General features: G+C 48.2%; 1 protein-coding gene across 1 annotated transcript; it reads left to right on the top strand.

Moving 5' to 3' along the window:
• Positions 1–1,343: 1,343 nt before the first annotated feature.
• On the top strand, positions 1,344–18,538 carry LOC146335986 (calcium release-activated calcium channel protein 1). Its single transcript, XM_084820143.1, has 2 exons — positions 1,344–1,620; positions 11,684–18,538. Exons 1-2 carry the CDS (start codon positions 1,507–1,509, stop codon positions 12,248–12,250), a joined length of 681 nt encoding a protein of 226 aa, XP_084676269.1. The 5' UTR covers positions 1,344–1,506; the 3' UTR covers positions 12,251–18,538.
• The last annotated feature ends 285 nt before the right edge of the window (positions 18,539–18,823 follow it).

The raw sequence follows: 18,823 nt of genomic DNA, 5'->3' as shown, positions 1-18,823 counted from the left end.
ATGGACTATAGTCCATGAAAGCTTATGACCCTAAAATTGTGTTAAGGCACGATCCTGTACATGTATAGACAGAAAAGAAGTCCTACAACTCCCAGCATGCCCCAGCTAACCATGGCTGGCTGGAGAATGCTGGGAGCTGTAGGACTTTTTTCTGTCTAAACATGCACAGGATTGTGCCCTTAGTTTTTAAGGTGCCATCACACTTTGTTGTTTTAGCCATGATGGCCAAATCATAGAATTGTAGATTTGGAAGAGGTCTTTGAATGCCAGCCTTCCCCAAAATGGTGCCCTCCAGAGGTTTTGGATGACCACTCCTGGGATTCCTGACCATTGACCGTGCTTGCTGGTGCTGATGGGAGTTTAAGTCCAGAACAACTAGCAGTCCCCAGGAAAGGCAAGATCTAGTCCAGCCCCCTGCTCCATGTTCAATGCCCAACCTCCATGTTCAGAGGCAGCATATCTCTAAATAATACTTGCTGAGGGGTAGAGGACAAACAGTAGGGGCACCCTTCCCCAACCTGGTCTCCAGATGTTTTGGACTGCAACTTCCATCAGCCCTTGCCAGCACGCCAACGCTCCAGAATCCAGGCAGTGGTAGTCCAAAACATCTGGAGGGCGCCAGCTTGGGCAGGAGCGCTGTTGCCTAGTCTGCTGCCTCACTTGGGGGCTTCTGAGAGGCATCCAGCGGGCCCCTGCAGAGAAGAGGGTGCCGCAGAGCCCGCCTTTGGCTCCCGTGGGCTCGCGCAGCCAGAGCTTGCAGCGCCGATCGCTTGTCTCTAAGCAGGGACGCTGACGTCATCCGCCACCCCCCCCAGACTCCCCTGGGCGTAGCCGCGGTCCTCACAGCGGTTTTTTGCGGGGAGGGGATGAATCCTCCCAGCAGCAATACATTGCCGCCTGTTATAATGCACAGCGCGTGTGGGGCGTTGGGGCGGCTCGGTCGGGAATGAGCAACCAAGGGCGCGATCCTGCGCACGCGCGCCCGGAAAAGGGTCTGTCCGAAACAGCGCGGCGGGCTGCGGGGCCTTCTCCGCCTAAGCGTGCCCAAGACGCGCCCGGAGGCGCGTTGGCGCGACAAGAGCCCGGCTTCTGGAGCTGGCCTGGGGCTCTGCGCCCACGCGGCTGCCGGCCGGCCGGCTCGGCCCCGGGCGGAGGCCGCCCCCGGGCCGCCCGCCCTCGCCCTCGCCCTCGCCCGGCAGGCGCGCGCGCGCCCCGGCGCTCGGCGCGCAAAAGGTCCCCGGCGGCGCCGCCTCCGCGCGGGGCGGAGCGCGAGGGGCCGCGCAGGGGAACCGCCAGCGGGCCGCATCCGGTCTGGGCCCAGCCCCGCGGGGAGGCGCTGCGGAGAGGCGGCCGGGGCGCAGCGAGCGCGGCTGCCTGGCGGAGTCGCAGGGCCGGGCGCCGCCGCCGCCGCGCCGGGAGGAGCCGGCCGGGCCGGGCCGGCCTTGCGCGCCGCGTGCGCCGCCTTCCTGGCCCGCCGCCGCCGCCTGTGCCCCGCCGGAGCTCCCGATGAGCCTCAACGAGCACTCCATGCAGGCGCTCTCCTGGCGGAAGCTCTACCTCAGCCGGGCCAAGCTCAAGGCCTCCAGCCGCACCTCGGCGCTGCTCTCCGGCTTCGCCATGGTGAGCGCTTCCTCCGCTCCCGCCGCCCGCGGGCCGGCCCCGCCCGGCGCGCCTCCGGGCCAGGGCGGCGCCCGCTTCGCCCCCGCGGCCGTGGGGATGGCGTGGCTCAGCCCGCCGCGCCCCCGCGCGTCCGTGGGGTCGGGCAAGGCGCCGGCGCTGCCGTCAGCGCAGTAGGGTCTTGGCCATGCCGGCTGGGGATGGTGGCACCTGGGGTCCTCCGCAAGCCGCTGCTCTCTCGGCACCCGCCCCTCCCTCTGCCCATCCGTTACATGGAGGTAAGAGTACGAGTCCCCCTTACAGGGTTGTTGTAAGTACCGAGAGAGCGCGGTGCAAGAACCGGATTTCATACTGGGGCTGCAGCATTCATTGAACCGGTTAATCGTTGAAGGGCACAGTCTTGCGCATTTTTCTGTCTGAATAGGCATAGGATCGTGTCCTAAATCATGCAAGGCTTTCCAGGTTTTGCTCCCTGGTGAATCGCCTCTCCCCCACTTCACTGCGTCCTCCTGAACTTGTGAATAGCCACAGACACACGTTCACAAGTTCATTGATGGCATAGGGTGAAACTTGGCTGAGAGTTTTAACCGTGCTGCGGGATTGGTATAAAATAAATAACCGTATGTGAAACCTAATGCTGAACGTTCATCCTTTATCTACGCCAGCTCCTAACATTTGGGCTGCAATCCTTTGCATGCTTCCTTGGGAATAGTTTTGACTGACTTTTCAGTAAATATGCCCAGGATTCTCTGCAAGTCACACATAAGTATGAGCAAAAACAAACCAACCCAGGAGGAAAGTGTGTAGAGAGAAGTGGAATTGATTCTTTCCGATTTTTATTGTACTCTTAATTCTTGATTCTTAACACAACTTGCCCAGAGATCGTTTGTTATTGGGCAGATCAGAAATATAATAATGAAATGATGCCACTAAGGGCAGGAAGCACAATTAGCACACCACTAAACTTGCCTTTCATATAAGTGGATGGTTGCCAGCGCCCCAAGGCATGTTGTGAGGGGAACAGATGGTGACACACACATCCCAAGGATGGGCGTTTCACACAAGTAGTAGTCATAATTCTTTGTCTTCATGTTGTGCTTTCCCTAATCGTTCATTGTAGTTTGCAGGCATGGTATGCACTGTGCTTTAACTTTTTACAAGTTCCTTGGAACATTTTGGAGAAATGTTAACTTATCATGGTGGGGGACTGATTTGTAGTTGCGTCGTAATTCTGCTTTCTGTGCGGTTAAACCCCTGACCTTGGAGTTGTGCCCTGAATTAGCGTTCAACCTATGAACGCTCAAAGTGTTTGCTCCATCCCTGCACTGTTATTACACTGCCAGCCACATGGCAGACTTCCTCAATGGGGTGAAAGAGCATTTGATGCTCAGGACAACTGGTTAACCGCCATACACCCCTCTCCTTGCTTTCCTTTTGCTTTTTAGCTAGGTGGGCTGTACTTCGTGAATGCTAGAAAGCTCTGTGGATAGCTACCATGTCAAACTATTTATCCACCATTGTTGCCATGGGGTGTTCATAGAATCATAGAATAGTAGGGTTGGAAGGGGCCTACAAGGCCATCGAGTCCAACCCCCTGCTCAGTGCAGGAATCCAAGTCAGAGCATCCCGAGAGCCCACCACCTCCCTAGGGAATTGGTTCCATTGTCGTATTGCTTTAACAGTCAGGAAGTTTCTCCTGATGTTCAGCCGGAGTCTGGCTTCCTGACACTTGAGCCCATTATTCCCTGACCTGCACTCTGGGATGATGGAGAAGAGATGCTGGCCTTCCTGTCTGTGACAGCCTTTCAAGGACTTGACGAGTGCTATCCTATCTCCCCTCAGTCTTCTCTTCTCAAGGCTAAACATGCCCAGTTCTTTCAGTCTCTCTTCACAGGGCTTTGTTTCCAGTCCCCTGATCATCTTTGTTGCCCTCCTCTGAACCCTCTCCAGCTTGTCTGCATCCTTCTTAAAGTCTGGTGCCCAGAACTGGACACAGTACTCCAGATGAGGCCTAATCAGTGCTGAGTAGAGGGGAACTAGTACTTCCTGGGATTTGGAAGCTATGCTTTTATTAATACAGCCCCAAATAGCATTTGCCTTTTTTGTAGCCACATCACATTGTAGGCTCATATTCAGCTTGTGATCGACAACAATTCCAAGATCCTTCTCGCTTGTAGTGTTGTTGAGCCACATATCCCCCATCTTGTAACTGTGCATTTGGTTTCTTTTTCCTAGGTGCAGAACTTGGCATTTATCCCTGTTAAATGTCATTCTGTTATTTTCTGCCCAGCGCTCCAGTCTATCAAGATCACTTTGAATGTTGTTTCTGTCTTCCAAAGTATTAGCTATCCCACCCAATTTTGTGTCATCTGCAAATTTGATCAGCATTCCCTGCATCACCTCATCCAAGTCATTAATCAAAATGTTGAAGAGCACTGGGCCCCAGACTGAGCCCTGCAGTACCCCGCTCATTACCTCTCCATAGTTGGAGAAGGTCCCGTTGATAAGCACTCTTTGAGTCCGATTCTGTAGCCAACTGTGGATCCACCGGATCGTTGTTTCATCTAGCCCACTTTGAGCTAGTTTGGTCATCAGGAGATCATGGGGCACTTTGTCAAAAGCTTTGCTGAAGTTGAGGTGTATTATGTCCACAGCATTCCCACAGTCCACAAGGGAGGTTACTTGATCAAAAAATGAGATCAACTTTGTCTGGCAGGATTTGTTCTTGACAAATCCATGTTGGCTTCGTGTAATCACTGCATTGTTTTCAAGGTGCTTCCAGCTGGATTGCTTTCTCATCTGCTCCAGAATTTTCCCAGGGATTGATGTCAGACTGACTGGTCTGGAGTTCCCAGGTTCCTCCTTTTTACCCTTTTTGAAGGTAGGGACAACACTAGCCCTCCTCCTGTCATCTGGCACTTTGTAAAGACAGTCCTGGTCCCTGCGTAATTTGCCTCTCATGGGTCGACGGCTCTGTGGCTTGGGCGTGTCATGTTTTAGGGATCTGATGGTCCTTAGGAAGAGTTATTATTTTTATATTTTATAAAGTATATTCAAACTTTTCGCTGATGAGAGGTCCATACATTACAAGGAAGTACAGAAAGGAGAAACATGAGTTGGGTGCTTTGGACTATGACTCCTGTCCATTGGTCACACTGATGGGAGTTGTTGTCCAAACCATCTGGAGGGCACCATGATGAGGATGGCTGAATTAAGTGAATGGGGACACACACAGGTCTTGTCACGCTGCGGAGTTTGGTACCTCCAGATTGCCACGTTAGAATACAAGAGTAAAAAGGTATATGGTTTCCCTTTTTGCCTCATCTGTGCGATGTATGGAACAAGCAGCATTTGGACATCTTGGAAGAATAGGTCTAGTTTACCGCATATAGCTGCCATGTTGGCAGCACTGAGATTAATTCCATGTGCAAGTTACGCAAGGAGGGGAAAAGACAGACCAACCTGGTGCGCTCCACATGTGTTTGGACTACAACTCCCAGCATCCTCCAGCCAGCCATGCTGGGAGTTGTAGTCCAACACATCTGGAGTGCACCATGTTAGGGAAGGCTGTGATACACCATGGCCTGAACATGACAGTTGCATCCTTATTTAGATCAATCCACATTTCAGCAAGTTAATTCCCCCCCCCCTCAAGAGTCTTTGGGGAGAAAAATAAATCTGTTCCCAGGGTTTGAGTGTGACGTCTTTGTGGATGACGATATTCCAGAAGGCATTTGAACTAGCTAATAGTCATGGGTGATGGGAATTGTAGTCCAAAGCATCTGGAGGGTACAAAATGGGGAAGGCAGGACTAAGATCTCTAACTGGGTGATGGGCCTAATTTTAGAGTGCTGTTTATAAGAGTCGGGTTTCTATATAGTGTTGAAAATGCTTTCTGTACATTTTCTCAGTCATCCTTGCAGCACAAGGAACCCCAAGGCTGTTATCACCTTCCTGTTGCAGGTAGGGGGGAGGACAGTGTTTGAAGCTGGACTGAGGCCACCAAGTAAGTTCATGGCCTAGGCCAGTGTTCCCCAACCTGGTGCCCTCCAGATGTTTTGGGACCACAACTCCCATCAACCTTCCTTCAGCTCTGGAGGGCACCCATTTTGGGAAGGCTGCCATGGATCACTGGAAGAAGGTAGAATGATTAAAACCAGCTTGGCTTACCACAGGGGCGGGCAGAAAGTAGCTGTCCAGATGTTTTGGACTTCAGCTCCAGCATTCCTGACCACTGGCTTGGCTGGCAGGGGAGTTGTCCACTTATCGTACACTTGGTGAGCAGATTGGCCTCTCTCTCTCTCTCTCTCAGCCTCCCTGTCTGTAGTATTGAGGATAATAACCGATCTGCCTTACGGGGGTGTTGCACGGATAACAGATAATACATTCAAATTCAGTCTGCCACAAAAGATGTACTTGGCTAATTACACCAGCAGATTGTTTTTAGAGCTTACCATGCCATAAGTCTGAGGGACGATTATTCGTTTATGTATTAATTATATATCCGTAATCCACCCAATAACCAATGTTCTCTGAGTGGGTTACAAAAGCTAAAAGAATAAAATGCGATTCAAAGCTAAAAGAATAGAATACAATACCAAACAACAAACAGCACAGGAATAAAATATATACAAACAGCCAGTCTTAAATGCCTGGGGGAAAAGAAAGGTCTTCGCCTGGCACTGAAAAGCACCAGGCGAGTCTCCTTGGGGAGGGCATTCTGAAAACAGGGTGCCCTGACGGAGAAGGCCCTCTCTCTTATAGCTCAGCAGCTTAACCTTCTTCAGCAGGAGCACCTGGAAGGTGACCTAAAGCATCCCTACGGAAGTCACCTCCATGTGGAATTCACTTCCACAAGACATAGTGATGGTCACCAATTTGGGTGGCTTTAAAAGGGGATTAAACAAGTTCCTGGAGGAGAAGGCTATCCGTGGCTACTAGTCCTGAGGGCTATATGCTACCTCCAGTATCAGAGGCAGTGTGCCTATGTACACCAGTTGCTTGGGAACATGGGCAGGATGGTGCTGTTGCATTCATGTCCTGTTTGTGGGTTTCCCACGGGCAGCTGGTTGGCCACTGTGTGAACAGAATACTGGACTAGATGGACCCTTGGTCTTATTCAGCAGGCCTGATCTTATGTTCCTAAGCCAGGGATGGGCAGGAGGTAGCTATTCAGATGTTTTGGACTTCAGCTCCCAGAAGCCCCTGCCAGCATGACCAGTGGTCAGGAATGCTGAGAGTTGTAATCCAAAACATCTGGAGTTCTAATTTTTGCCCACTCATGACCTAAAGGTCCAAGCAGGTACATACAGGAGGAGACGTTTCTTTAGATCAACCTCCCACCAACCTGGCACCCTCCAGATGTGTTGGACTACAACTCCTATAATCCCATCATAACTGGCTGGGGTTATGGGAGTTGTAGTCCACCACATCTGGAGGGCACCAGGTTGGGAAAGGCTGGTAGTCTGGTCCCCAGCCATTTTGGTTACAATCCTATGCCTTTTTATATTGCAAAAAGTCCTACAACTCCCAGCATTCCCCAGCCTGTCTAAACATGCATAGGATCGCACCCGAAGGGTATTAAATGTCAACACCAGCTCTTTGAATTGGGCTCGGAAATGGACTGGAAGCTGTTTCCAAGCCCATCTGTGAGTCCCTGTACTTAGTCTATTCCTGCATCTCTCCCTCTCCCCTCTTGCAAGCCATTTTCAGGCACAGCTGTGGGTTTTTCGTTTTGTTTTCGAACACTTGTTAAAGGGCTTGAATTTTGGTTTATTTAGGGTGCAACCTTATGCACAATTAGGCAGAAAAATGTCCTGCAACTCCCAGCATTCCCCAGCCAGCCAGGACTTTTTTCTATCTAAATAAGCATAGGATCGCATCCCTTGTTTTTTAAGCATTGCTGCTGTCAAACCCTGAGGTTGTTCTTGTAGAACAAAAGAGGATGCTGTTTCAAAAGCAGCTGCGGGCAGCCAGAAAAATGTCAGCTGTTCAACTGCTAAAAACAGGTTGCTGGGCTTCTGGGGAGGCTGGCATCCCCCTGACTGACAGGTGACTTGTGTTCCGGTTGCGGCTCCTGGAGTAGTACATCACTCCTCTAGGGCGAAGATTTTTCACTTCCCAGCTGCATCCACTTAAAACCTCTTTGTTAGGAGTGTCACAGGAGGGCTGTTTCCGGAGGCGGGGACGCCCCCTTAAGGATACACAAGTAGTGAGATGTGGATTCAGGCTGGGTTGTAGCTGGCGTTTGCTCCCATGCTTAAGCACTCTTCTTTCCAGCAGGTCACATTAGCTCGGTATGTACGAGGTTGCTGTTGCAGGGGTCACTCAGAGAGTTGCTCTGCCTTTGAGAGTACCATAAAATGCTCCTCGGCCTTTTTTCCAGTGCCAGTATTACACTGACTGGGGAAGCCTTTGATAGAGGAATAATTTCTCTGTCACACTTTGTTTATAGAGAACTGCTTTTACTGAAGGCTTTTCTACATGAAGCTTTTAATTCGCCACTTTACCGATGCTTTTGATTCTGTATTCTTTGTGGGATTAAGATCGGATCCTTTACACATGTTTTTTCCCTAGGGGGTTTCTTTCTCTGCCCTTCTATATGTTCCATGACACAACCACTAGGTGCTGCTGTGGTATAGTGGAATTGTGCAACTACAGTAGGGTTTCATGCTGCCATTTCCAGAAAATACCAGACTTTCCTTGATTGGAAAAAAGGCACAGAAGTGGTTGCAAAGAACGGGAGAGGCCCTGGAGGATGGCAATGTCCTGTAAAGCACCCACAAACTACTGTGAGTGACGAATCACGAGCATGCAATAAATGCCTTGTGTAGGAAGTCTCCGAGTCGCCACCATCAGTTTATTTGTATGCCGCTTTTCCATGGTTAAACCATGCTCAAAGTGGCTTTTGGCAAGATCAGAAAAAATGCATAAAATGCAGCAACATTTCCAAAGTCAAACCATTGCTCAGGATTGTCTATGCTTTCCCCAATTTGGTGCCCTCAAGATGTGTTGGACTACAATGCCTATAAATCCCCAGCCAGCAATGCTGGCTACCACTCGTATTTATCTATATATTTTATAGGCTGCCCTATAGCCAACATTCTTTGGGTGACTTACAGGGATTAAAAGAAACAAAATTATAAAAAAGCAACAAAATGCAACCAGTGAAATACCATTCTGAAATCTCATATCGCTTTAATATGGAGAACAGTGGAAAAGGAGCTTTGGAAAGAGAAGCCATCTTAACTTTTTTTGTTCTTTCCCTGTTCCGATAACACAGCAGCACTAAAAAAAATCCTTTAAAAAATAAAGTCTCTCAGCCCCACTAATGAAGTAATGCTTTAGTTCATGTACCTACAGTCAGTTATACTGGGGTCTCCAAAGTGGTGCCCTCCAGGTTTTTATTTTATGTCTTGAGGTTTGTTTTAATTATAACTTTTTTTAACTGGGAGCCTGGCATGCGGCAAAGCAAAATGCTGCCCTCCACCGCCATCTTTATTTGGGTTCAAAAGAGTGGTTTTGTGTTGTGGAGCTCAGAACCCACCTCTGGCTGGCACTTAGGTTCTTGGGCGAGTTACTTTTCATCTCACCAGTTTCCCTTCTGGGAAACGAATGTTTTGTGACCAGCCAGGCCCGTCCCGACACTCGCTCAAAATTCCAAATGTGCCCATTGACCCAAAAAGGTTGGGGACCCCTGAATTATAGCTTGTAGCTCTGCTCTCTTCATTCGAGCAGAAAGCTGGGTTCAGCTTGATCGAGTAGCAGTCTGTTGGTTTTCATTGGCCTACACCAGCAGGTATTAGTTCTGGCATCCCAGTATGGGGTTTTGTTTTGTTTTAGGAGCAGTTATCCAGCTTTTGGAAATTAGATCTTCTTGTATTCTTCTAAGACATAAACTTTTATACGCTCCTCCGTTGTGCTGGGAAACAACGGATGCGTCTCCCTATCGGTCTGTCTGCCCACTCCAGTTTTGGGAGGTTCCGATTTCCTCTGTGCTTTCTTTGGGCAGCCAGTCGCGGTTCCTGGAGGAAATGGTTTTCTCGGTTCCCAGCAAGCGTGCCGCTTCTCATCAGTGCATCACTGCTGAGCCCCTTGCCAAGCAAAGTGATGCTGGCATTTCTCCAAGGCCTGGACAAGCGCTTCTATCCAAGAGCATTCTTCAAAATGTTTTCTTCTTTCTTTGCTAGCTGTGAGGAAGGCCACATGGTGCCAGCTGGAGTGAGAAATTGTATAATACTGTATCGTCGCACAAGGAAGTGAGCTAGATTTCTTGGGAGAGGCATCTTCCCCTCTAGAGGAAAAGTTGCTTGCCATTTAACCTCGGCCATTAATGCAGTTTGGAAGAGCAACTGAGGCTTGGTTTGTTCTGTGTCGAAGGGTGCGTGCTCTGACTTCCCCCTCTGTCCTTCCTCCTCCAAGAAACCCAAAGCCTTTTCCAACCTGGTGCCCTCCAGATGTTTTTGGGCATCAGCTCCCAGCAACTTCTGGCAGTTGTAGTCCAAAATATCTGGAGGGCACCAAGTTGGGAAGGCTGTACTGTAATGCATTTTAAAGTAACCAGATGCAGTTCATAAAATTGTGTTTGAAAGGGCCGGGGGGGGGGGGGGATGTCATCTAATCTAACCCACTAAATCAAGGATACCTGAAGCTCTGCAGATGTTTTGGCCCTCAGCTTCCATGTGCCCTAATCAGCATAGCCAGTGGGGAGGGATGATGGGAGTTGAAAGCCGAAACATCTGGAGGCCCTCAAGCTGCCCACCCTGCACTAAATAATTGCATCGTAAAGAGAGCCAGTATGATTTAAGGCGCAATCCTACACATGTTTAGACAGAAAAAAGTCCTACACCTTCCAGCATTCTCCAACACTTATATTTTCATAGGCAGCAACTGGTCAGACTGACAGATCCCTCTGGATGTCATGTATATAAGCCAAGGCTATGTCAATTCTTTGCTGTATATGACAAGAAAAGCTGGGTTTGACAACTGTTTATAAATTATGCACGATGAATAAATTTGCATAATTTCTCTCTTTTTGCCTAATTTATCCTATTGCTTGTGGGGAAAGTTATGAATTGGTGCAAGAAGCTGAAGCTTCCACCCCACACGCATGCTGGAATCAGCCGTTCTTCTGGCTTCTGAGATTTCAGTACTGTGCCTAAGCACACTTCAAGTGCATCTTAGCAACCATGAGGGCTAGTAGCCTGATAAATTAACAAAAGCTGAGCTTCTTGGGAAACTTAATTCTGCAACCAGCTCTGTGGGTTATTCTGCACTCCTCAGAATCTTTGCAAAAGTACAGCCTTGATCATAATTAAGCAGCAGCTATTGAGAGAATGTATAAACACCCTTTTGTATGCTGTATCTAGGAACACAATACAGGGACATAGGAAGCTGCCTTATACTGGGTCAGGACATGGGTCCCTCTCACCCAGTATTGTCAACATTGACTGGCTGCAGCTCCCCAGGGTTTCAGGCTGGGATTTTTCCAGCCCTACCTGGACATCCAGGGATTGAACCTGGGACCTAGTGCATGCAAAGCAGGGGCTCTACCACTGAGTCATGGCCCTTCTCTGTCCACAGGATCCCTGCTTGAAACACATCAGGGATGCTTTGAGCTGTTTGTATATTCAGATGTCTCTGGGTACTCCCAAACAGGGCATAAAAACAACAGTCTTTCCCGAATCGTTTGTCCCCAGGGCCCAAGGTAGACTCCCTCGGAACCTGGGGGCTTCGCTTAGCGATCATGGTTAATTGGTGTTGATAATCTTCCATGCACAGGCATTGGGCAGCATATGATAAGGTTTTAATCAGGTCCTGGGTTTTTCTTATTGTTGATTGTTTAAAATTGCTTAGAGGCGTGTGTGTGTGTGTGCATGCTGTCTGTTTATATGTATGTATGTAAATGGTTTTTATGCTGTGTATAATATTGTATTTTTAAGGTTTTAAATCTTCATAAACTGCCCAGAGAGCTTTGGCTGTTGGGCAGTATAGGTATGCAATAAATGAATGAATGATCCGTGCAGTTAAAGACCACAATCTCCCTGCCTCCCCCTGCCCTTTCCAGGTGGCCATGGTGGAGGTCCAGTTGGATGCTGAGCACGACTACCCGCCGGGGCTCCTGATTGCGTTCAGTGCCTGCACAACTGTGCTGGTGGCCGTCCACCTCTTTGCCCTCATGGTCAGCACCTGCATCCTGCCGAACATCGAGGCGGTGAGCAACGTCCACAACCTCAACTCGGTCAAGGAGTCCCCGCACGAGCGCATGCACCGGCACATCGAGCTGGCGTGGGCCTTCTCCACTGTCATCGGGACGCTGCTGTTCCTGGCGGAAGTGGTCTTGCTGTGCTGGGTGAAGTTCCACCCGCTCAAGAAGAAGACGGTCGACGGGCAGGCCAGCAATTCCACGGAGGTCACGGCCGGCGAGGCGGCTGCCATCACTTCTACCACCATCATGGTTCCCTTCGGGCTGGTTTTCATTGTGTTCGCGGTGCACTTCTACCGCTCGCTGGTGACGCACAAGACGGACCGCCAGTTCCAGGAACTGAGTGAACTCGCGGAGTTTGCTCGACTGCAGGATCAGCTGGACCACAGAGGCGACACTCTGCCGCCCCCGGGCAGCCATTTTGCCTGAAAACTGAACTATGGCAATGAAAAAGAAGCCAGTGCGAACGCTTCTGCTGTGTTCTCTTGACTCCCTCATGCACGAATTTGGCTGGACTGTGGCGCTGGTTTGGAAAGAGATTAGTAGTACTGTACCTTAATGCTGTAGTGCTTTAAAAAAAAATACAATGAACGATTCTCATGTTCCATTTGAGGTGCAAGTGCCGGGGGGAGGAATTCTGCCTTGGTTGCATGCATCTCCCACTTCACACCCCCTCGCCTCATCGGTATCACCCAGCTTGTTTCCTTTGAAATGGTGATTCATAATCAGGCGAAGTGGAAATTCTGTGCTATCAGGTTGGGTGGGGAAGGAATGAGGGAGGAAATTAGAGGCTTATAGGAAAGCATAATATTTTTACTCTGTGTGTGTGTGTGTGCGTTTCATAACTGGCATTGGCTAGAGCATATTAATTGGCTTGTCAAATTCATTTTGCACAACCTGGATGCAAATGTACTTGAGATCATCCAGGAACTAGCATTAGTGTTTGGCCCTGGTCACGGGCTGCTTAAAACCCCAGTTTATAGCAGGAGTAAGAGACAGACATGTATGACACAGTGCCACCTAAGTGCAGAACAGCTCTTAGTCACAGAGCTCAACTTTCAAGAATCTTGGCCTTCAGGGTTGTTTTTAAAGGAAAGCTTAAGTTTCTAGTCCTCATGAATGTAAATATATGCTTAAAAGCCTGTGGGCAATGCCTGCTAAAATCTTGGAAACCAGAGGGGTGGCTTATTTCTATGGTGGGGGATGAGAGCCCTCTAACTCCTTAAACGTTCCTATAACTCATGGGAGAGGAATTGAATGCTGAAAAATAGAAGAAACTGAGCAAATTAGCTTTTAATTTGCAGGACTCATACCGAATGGGGCTTTCATTACTGCAGAATGTGGATCATCTTTACAAAGATTTGTTTTGTTTCTACTAAGGACAGGGTAGTAAATAATAACACTGCATGTGTGAGTGTGTGTGTGTGTGTGTGTGTGTGTGTGTGAGAGAGAGAGAGAGAGAGAGATAAATATAAAAATAAACATAGTCAAGGAATGTACATTTTAAAGATTCTTCCCAACCACACCCTCCATCAGGCCTTGTTGCCTAGTCATTTTATAATGTTAAAATGCTTTAATACAGGTCTCTTGCAGTGGGAGCTAGGAAATGTATCACTCAATTTCCAAGAGATCTACACTTTAAATGTCAACCATTTCAGAACCAGTTTAACTGCCGCAGCTTCCCCCATAAGGATCCTGGAAAATGTAGCTTTAGAAAGCTCCTGGAAAACCCCTGTACCCTCCCCTGCTACAACAACAGTTCCCAGAAGAACTTGACAGCTGTCAGAGTTAAAATAGCCTTTACAAACTGGTTTTATATTTTAGTAGCGTACACAGACCCTTTGTCCTCTGGATGTGGTGAGCAGCTCTTGGCTATAGAACTGAGGCTCTTTTTGTTTCAGAAGAAACTGTAGAACACAGTGACTACTTTAGGAGCCAAGGAATTTGTATGCATGAAGTGGCAGGTGTACCTGGAATGTAGCCACACTGGGAACCTCTTGAAGGTGGACTATAGATCACATGAATTAAATTTTACAAATAAACATAGGAAGCAGTCTAAATGCTGGGTCAGACCGTTGGTCCATCTAGCCCAGGACTGCCTTGTACGATTAGCAGCAGCTGTCCAGGGCGTTATGCAGAGAACGGCCTTCCCCATCACCTGCAACTGGTCCTTTGCACTCAAGATGCCAGAAATTAAACCTGGACCATCTGTTTGCAAAGCAAGGGCTTTGCCACAGAGCCTCTGAACCTGGACTTTGCCCTAGGGATGTTCGCATTTTGTAAGAACCATTCCATCTGCATTTCATGGATTGTCAGGCGCCTTTCGTTCCGTTCTCCACTCATTGGCGGAATTATTCCCATTTCCTGTGTTTGCGCAAATTCGCATTTGTGAAAATGCAAATCCCCCCAAATATACAAATGCCCCCCAAAATGCTCATTTTCATGCTTTAGGCTATGGGGGAAATGCACATTTTTGGCCAGTGTTTTTTTTTTTATTTTGTGTATTTTTCTATGACTAAATTTGCATAACATTCCAGGAAGTATAAAAATCGTTCTGCAAGTCCATGGAGTCCGTGTGACTCAAAAAAAAGCTGGTTCTCTGTGGAATCGGCAAGTCGAAATCCAGCTTCATTTGATTCTGTTGCCGATGTCTCAGACATCCCTGCCTTGTGCATACGAAGTGCCTTGGCCTCTGAACCGAAAGGGCTACAGGTGACAAGATTGCTGTTACGTATTTTATTTATTTATTTGTATAGCACCATGGTGCTGTAGGTGGTATTTTTGAACAGGTTAGACAGATCCCTGTCCCCAGGGGGCTTACAGTCTCAAATAGACACAGGGAAATGACAGGAGAGGAGAGAGATTGGAGAAAGGGGCAAACGGAAGAGGAATAGGCTATTTCAGTTACACACACGCTGGACCTTTTGCAGTAGGCCTTGCCCAACCGGGTGCCCTCGAGGTGTTTAGACCACAACTCCCATCTCTGGCCATGCTGGCTTGAGCTGATGAGAGTTGTATTCCAAAACGTCTGGAGGGTGCCAAGTTGGCGGCAGCTGAGATAGGGTGTTGGGACTAGGGGGATGTTCTAGTGGAGTGGGTCAAGGTGCTGAGGCCCAGGTGAGCCACTGATGGCGCCACTGGTTGAATTCTGTCTAAAGCAGTTCCTTAAAATCTTCACTTGCTTGGCGTGCTGAGCCCCTGGTTGACTAGAGCTAGGTGCAGATGGCGCTTTTTTGCCCTGGCAGTTTTATTGCTGGGCGTAGGGAGTTTGCACTTTGTAGTGGTAGTTTGCTGTTCAGTTTCTACTGGAATATCTGGGAGTAGCTGGCTGGGGGATGCTGGGAGTTGTAGTCCAACTATTTGAAGGTCACGGGTTTGGGGAAAGCTGGGGTAGATGCTTTGTTTTCATTTGGGGAGTGGATGGGTATAGGCAGAGCAGGGTTTTGTTCCTGGGGGACATTGCAGGAGAACAGGCAGGCAGACATGGCTAAAGCTGTGTAGGGGAGATCTGGCAAGGAGTCCAGAAACAGCTGGGAAGCGTGACCCAGGAAGTCGACAGATTGAACTCTGGCCAGTTGCAGGGCTGGGTGCAAGGAACACAATATGCCCGTTCCTAATAATATTCCTAAAGAGGCTCAGGCTGTGTAAACATGGAAAGGTTACTGTCTGCTGCTCCAGATGGCAGAATTGTGTCTGTCTCCAGATCAATATTTTTAATATGTATTTGCTAGTCTTCTATACTGCCCATGTATGGGTCTCTCATCCCATGTTTCTGATCACGTCCACATCTACTTACTTGCACTAATGCTGTAGCCCTAGAGCACGTGTAGGCACAGCCGGAGCCTCCAGATAATTTGGACTACAACCCCCATAACCCCCAACCATTGGTTGTACTGGCAGGGGCTGATGGAATTTGCTGTCCAAAACATCTGGGGAGTGCCAGCTTGCCTACCGCTGCCCTAGAGCCTTCCCTAGCCTGGCACCCCAGATGTGTTAGACTACAACTCCCATCATAGCCATGCTGGCTGGGGATGATAGACGTTATCATTAACACATCTGGAGGGCAACAGGTTGGAGAATGCAGCTCTAGATGATTCACTGGGCTGCAGAAGTCAGCATTAAAAAATTACTTCCAGATAAGAGCTAATTTTATCCTTCATTTCAAAGTGGCCATTATTTTATTTATGTTTAGTTCTAAAAAAGGGGCAGGTTGTGTGTTTGTATGTATGGATAAATAAATATGAATGAATCTGATGCTAGTTTTGGAATCCTTACGCTAGTTCCAGTGTTCTTTGGACTTGTTCTTACGGGATCTCTTTTTTGTTTGCTTGGAAGATATATTCAAGATCTTTAAGATCTTCGGAACAGATTAATATTTGCTTTTGGTGCATTGAAGACTTTTTCTGTGCAGAAGTATTTAACATGATAGGGTTGGAATGTATTTTGTATTCTATGTTTATTCTTGCTCTTAAGAAGCAGTCCTTTCATTTTTGGAGGTCAATTCTAGTTTCAAAAAACTCTTGTATTCGGAGTTCATTCTTGGCTAAAGTTCCCACCGGTTGCTGGAATGCTGGATGTGTTTGAACTGGAGGGTTATTTCAGGGTGTGTGTGCTCACATGTCTTGGTCTGTGTTTTATCAAATAATTATGTTCTCCGAGCCACATCTCTGTTGCCTTTACAGAATGGGAAAGAATGTTTTGGTTTCCCCATACTTCACACTTTCTGTGTGTGTTTGCTTAGACTCCTCTGAAACTCCCATGACATTTTTAAAAGTCTAAATCCTTGTGACGAACTATATTTTAAGTCATTAGCTGTCATCATGGCAGAGAGAAATTTGAAAATGTGAGAGCCAGATTCAAGAAAAGGTCAATACCAGTGGTGAAAAACACACACCCAAATTATGCACATCTTTGCTATGCTATTGCTATGCTATGCTATGCTATGCTATGCTATGCTATATAGGGCTGGGAAAATACTTGAAATTGAGGCTGCTGAAATTGCTAGTAATTTTTAGGAACTCAGGTAGGGGAGGGGTTGGGAGCTTAGTGGTAGAGCCCCTGCATTGCGTGCGAAAGGTCCCTGGTTCGATCCCCGGCTTCTCCAGGTCAGACTAGGAAAAAATCCTGCCTGAAACCCTGGAGAGCCACTGGCAGTCAGTTAGAGCAGCTATCCCCAGCCTGTTGACCTCCAGATTTGTTGGACTACAACTCCCAGCATTTCTGACCTTTGGCCATGCTGCCTTGGGCTGCTGAGAGTTGAAGTCGACAACATCTGTAGGGTACCTGGTTGGGGAAGGCTAAGCTACCCAAGTAGGTGACCATCTAACGTAGGGGTGTTGAACCTTCTTTAGCCCAAAAGCCAAATCCAATTTTGGATCAGCTGTCAGCTGAAAGCAAAAAAGGCGCTGCTAAAACACCAGCATATTTTAGTTTAAATCCCTTACTGCCCGTGGCTAAGCCTTAGGAGAGGCATTTCAGTCTTTAAGAAGTGGGGGGAGGGGGACTCCGTAAAAGCCAGGGAATCATCAAATGATCAGGGGATGGGGTGGAGCCAACTGTGGGACCCAGGAGTGCTGGATTTCACCCCCAAGCATGCAGTTCTACACCCCTGAATTCTGGTTCTACATCAGATAAAGTGGTCTCTGCCCCACAAAAGTTTATGCTGCTGTGGAACTGATCAGATTTAAAGGTTCCACCAGGTTTTTTAACAAGCTAGCCAAATTTCGGGAGCCCTTTCTCCTCATTCATGATTAAAGGTTTTGGGGGAAGTAACAAAAGAATCTAATTTCAAGTTGCCAGAACAGAACATGAACCTTATTGTCTATGTAACCCGAGTCTTGGCATTTACCCCCAGGCAGTCAACCTCGCTCACACACCCAGACCAGGGCAAATCAGTTAACAACAGGATTTATTAATACATTCTAGACAAATACTGCATTCCCAACAAACATCAAAGCCCATTCCCATAAGCCCTGAACAGGAGAGCAACATGGAACCAGGAGGCATAGCCCAGGTCCTCTTGTCTCTGTAGGCAGATTAATCCCAATGTGACGGAGCCAGAGTCTCGTAGCAATTCCGCATGGTGGCAATATGTAGGGTCACTGTCTGTCTTGGCTCTGGGAGAAAACAGGCAAGCCTCCAGCCACCAGGCCCCAGTTTGCAAGGATTGAGTCCTCACCCCGTGAAGGAAACCTTCTCTCAGCTTCCAGTTGTGCACAGCTTCTCATCTCAGCAAAAACGGCCCAGCAGTCCTCCTCCTGGAACCAGGCAGATTTACGATAGCAGTCTTAAATTCCTTATCAAATCCTGTCCCGCTCTGTCCATGAATCTTCTTCTTTCAACAAACTCTTTGAATGCCTCCTCCTCCTCCCCACTCTCCCTTCTGCCTCTGGGCTTTCACTTCAACGCACACCTGGTCAGAATGGGCACACCCACATAAACTCCCAGTTCACTCCTGTTAACTGTTTCCAAACAGACAAACTCCATCTGTTTCACTTATACATTGCGGGTGGCCAATTGGTCAATATGGGGTACATTTCAAAGGTTTTGAGATAAGCTTACTGAGCTCTGCTTTTTAAAAAAAAAGAATGGCTGTGATCTCTCTCTCCTCTGATGTAGGGTGTGTGGAATGCATACTCCAAGTAAGTGCTTATTGTAATACATTTATGTTGCAATTAATGTCATGTCTACAGCAAATACATCCTGGCTGCTTCACCGAATCTGTTATCTTTAGTTGATCAACCCCATCACAGCTTACAGTCAAGGCTAAAGCAAGCTGCAAGGAGCCCTTAGATAATCGGGGGGCTCTTGACACACCTTCTGTGGTTAATGTCAAGACAACAGAGCTGAGGCTGCTTGATGTGTACAGATCGGTGGAGGCTGAATTAGTTGCTGGTGTCCAGCAGCTCAAGAGGCAGCACCAAGGGCTCTGATGCTTAAGATGCTGTTTCTCCAGCACCACCGATAAGCCTGGAGCATATATCAACCTGGCTTATGTGGAGT

This window comes from Heloderma suspectum, chromosome 13 (genome assembly GCF_057233095.1).
Source record: "Heloderma suspectum isolate Gila_16-S chromosome 13, 16-S_ref, whole genome shotgun sequence".
Taxonomy (NCBI): Eukaryota; Metazoa; Chordata; class Lepidosauria; order Squamata; family Helodermatidae; genus Heloderma; species Heloderma suspectum.
The sequence above is the reverse complement of the archived record's forward strand: the minus strand, read 5'-3'. Positions and strand labels throughout refer to the sequence as shown.

Excerpts from the sequence above, each read along its gene's own strand:
- LOC146335986 (XM_084820143.1), top strand. The coding sequence starts at position 1,507 with ATGAGCCTCAACGAGCACTCCATGCAGGCGCTCTCCTGGCGGAAGCTC. Across the intron at positions 1,621-11,683 it reads TGCTCTCCGGCTTCGCCATG|GTGGCCATGGTGGAGGTCCA; the intron begins GTGAGCGCTTCC and ends TGCCCTTTCCAG.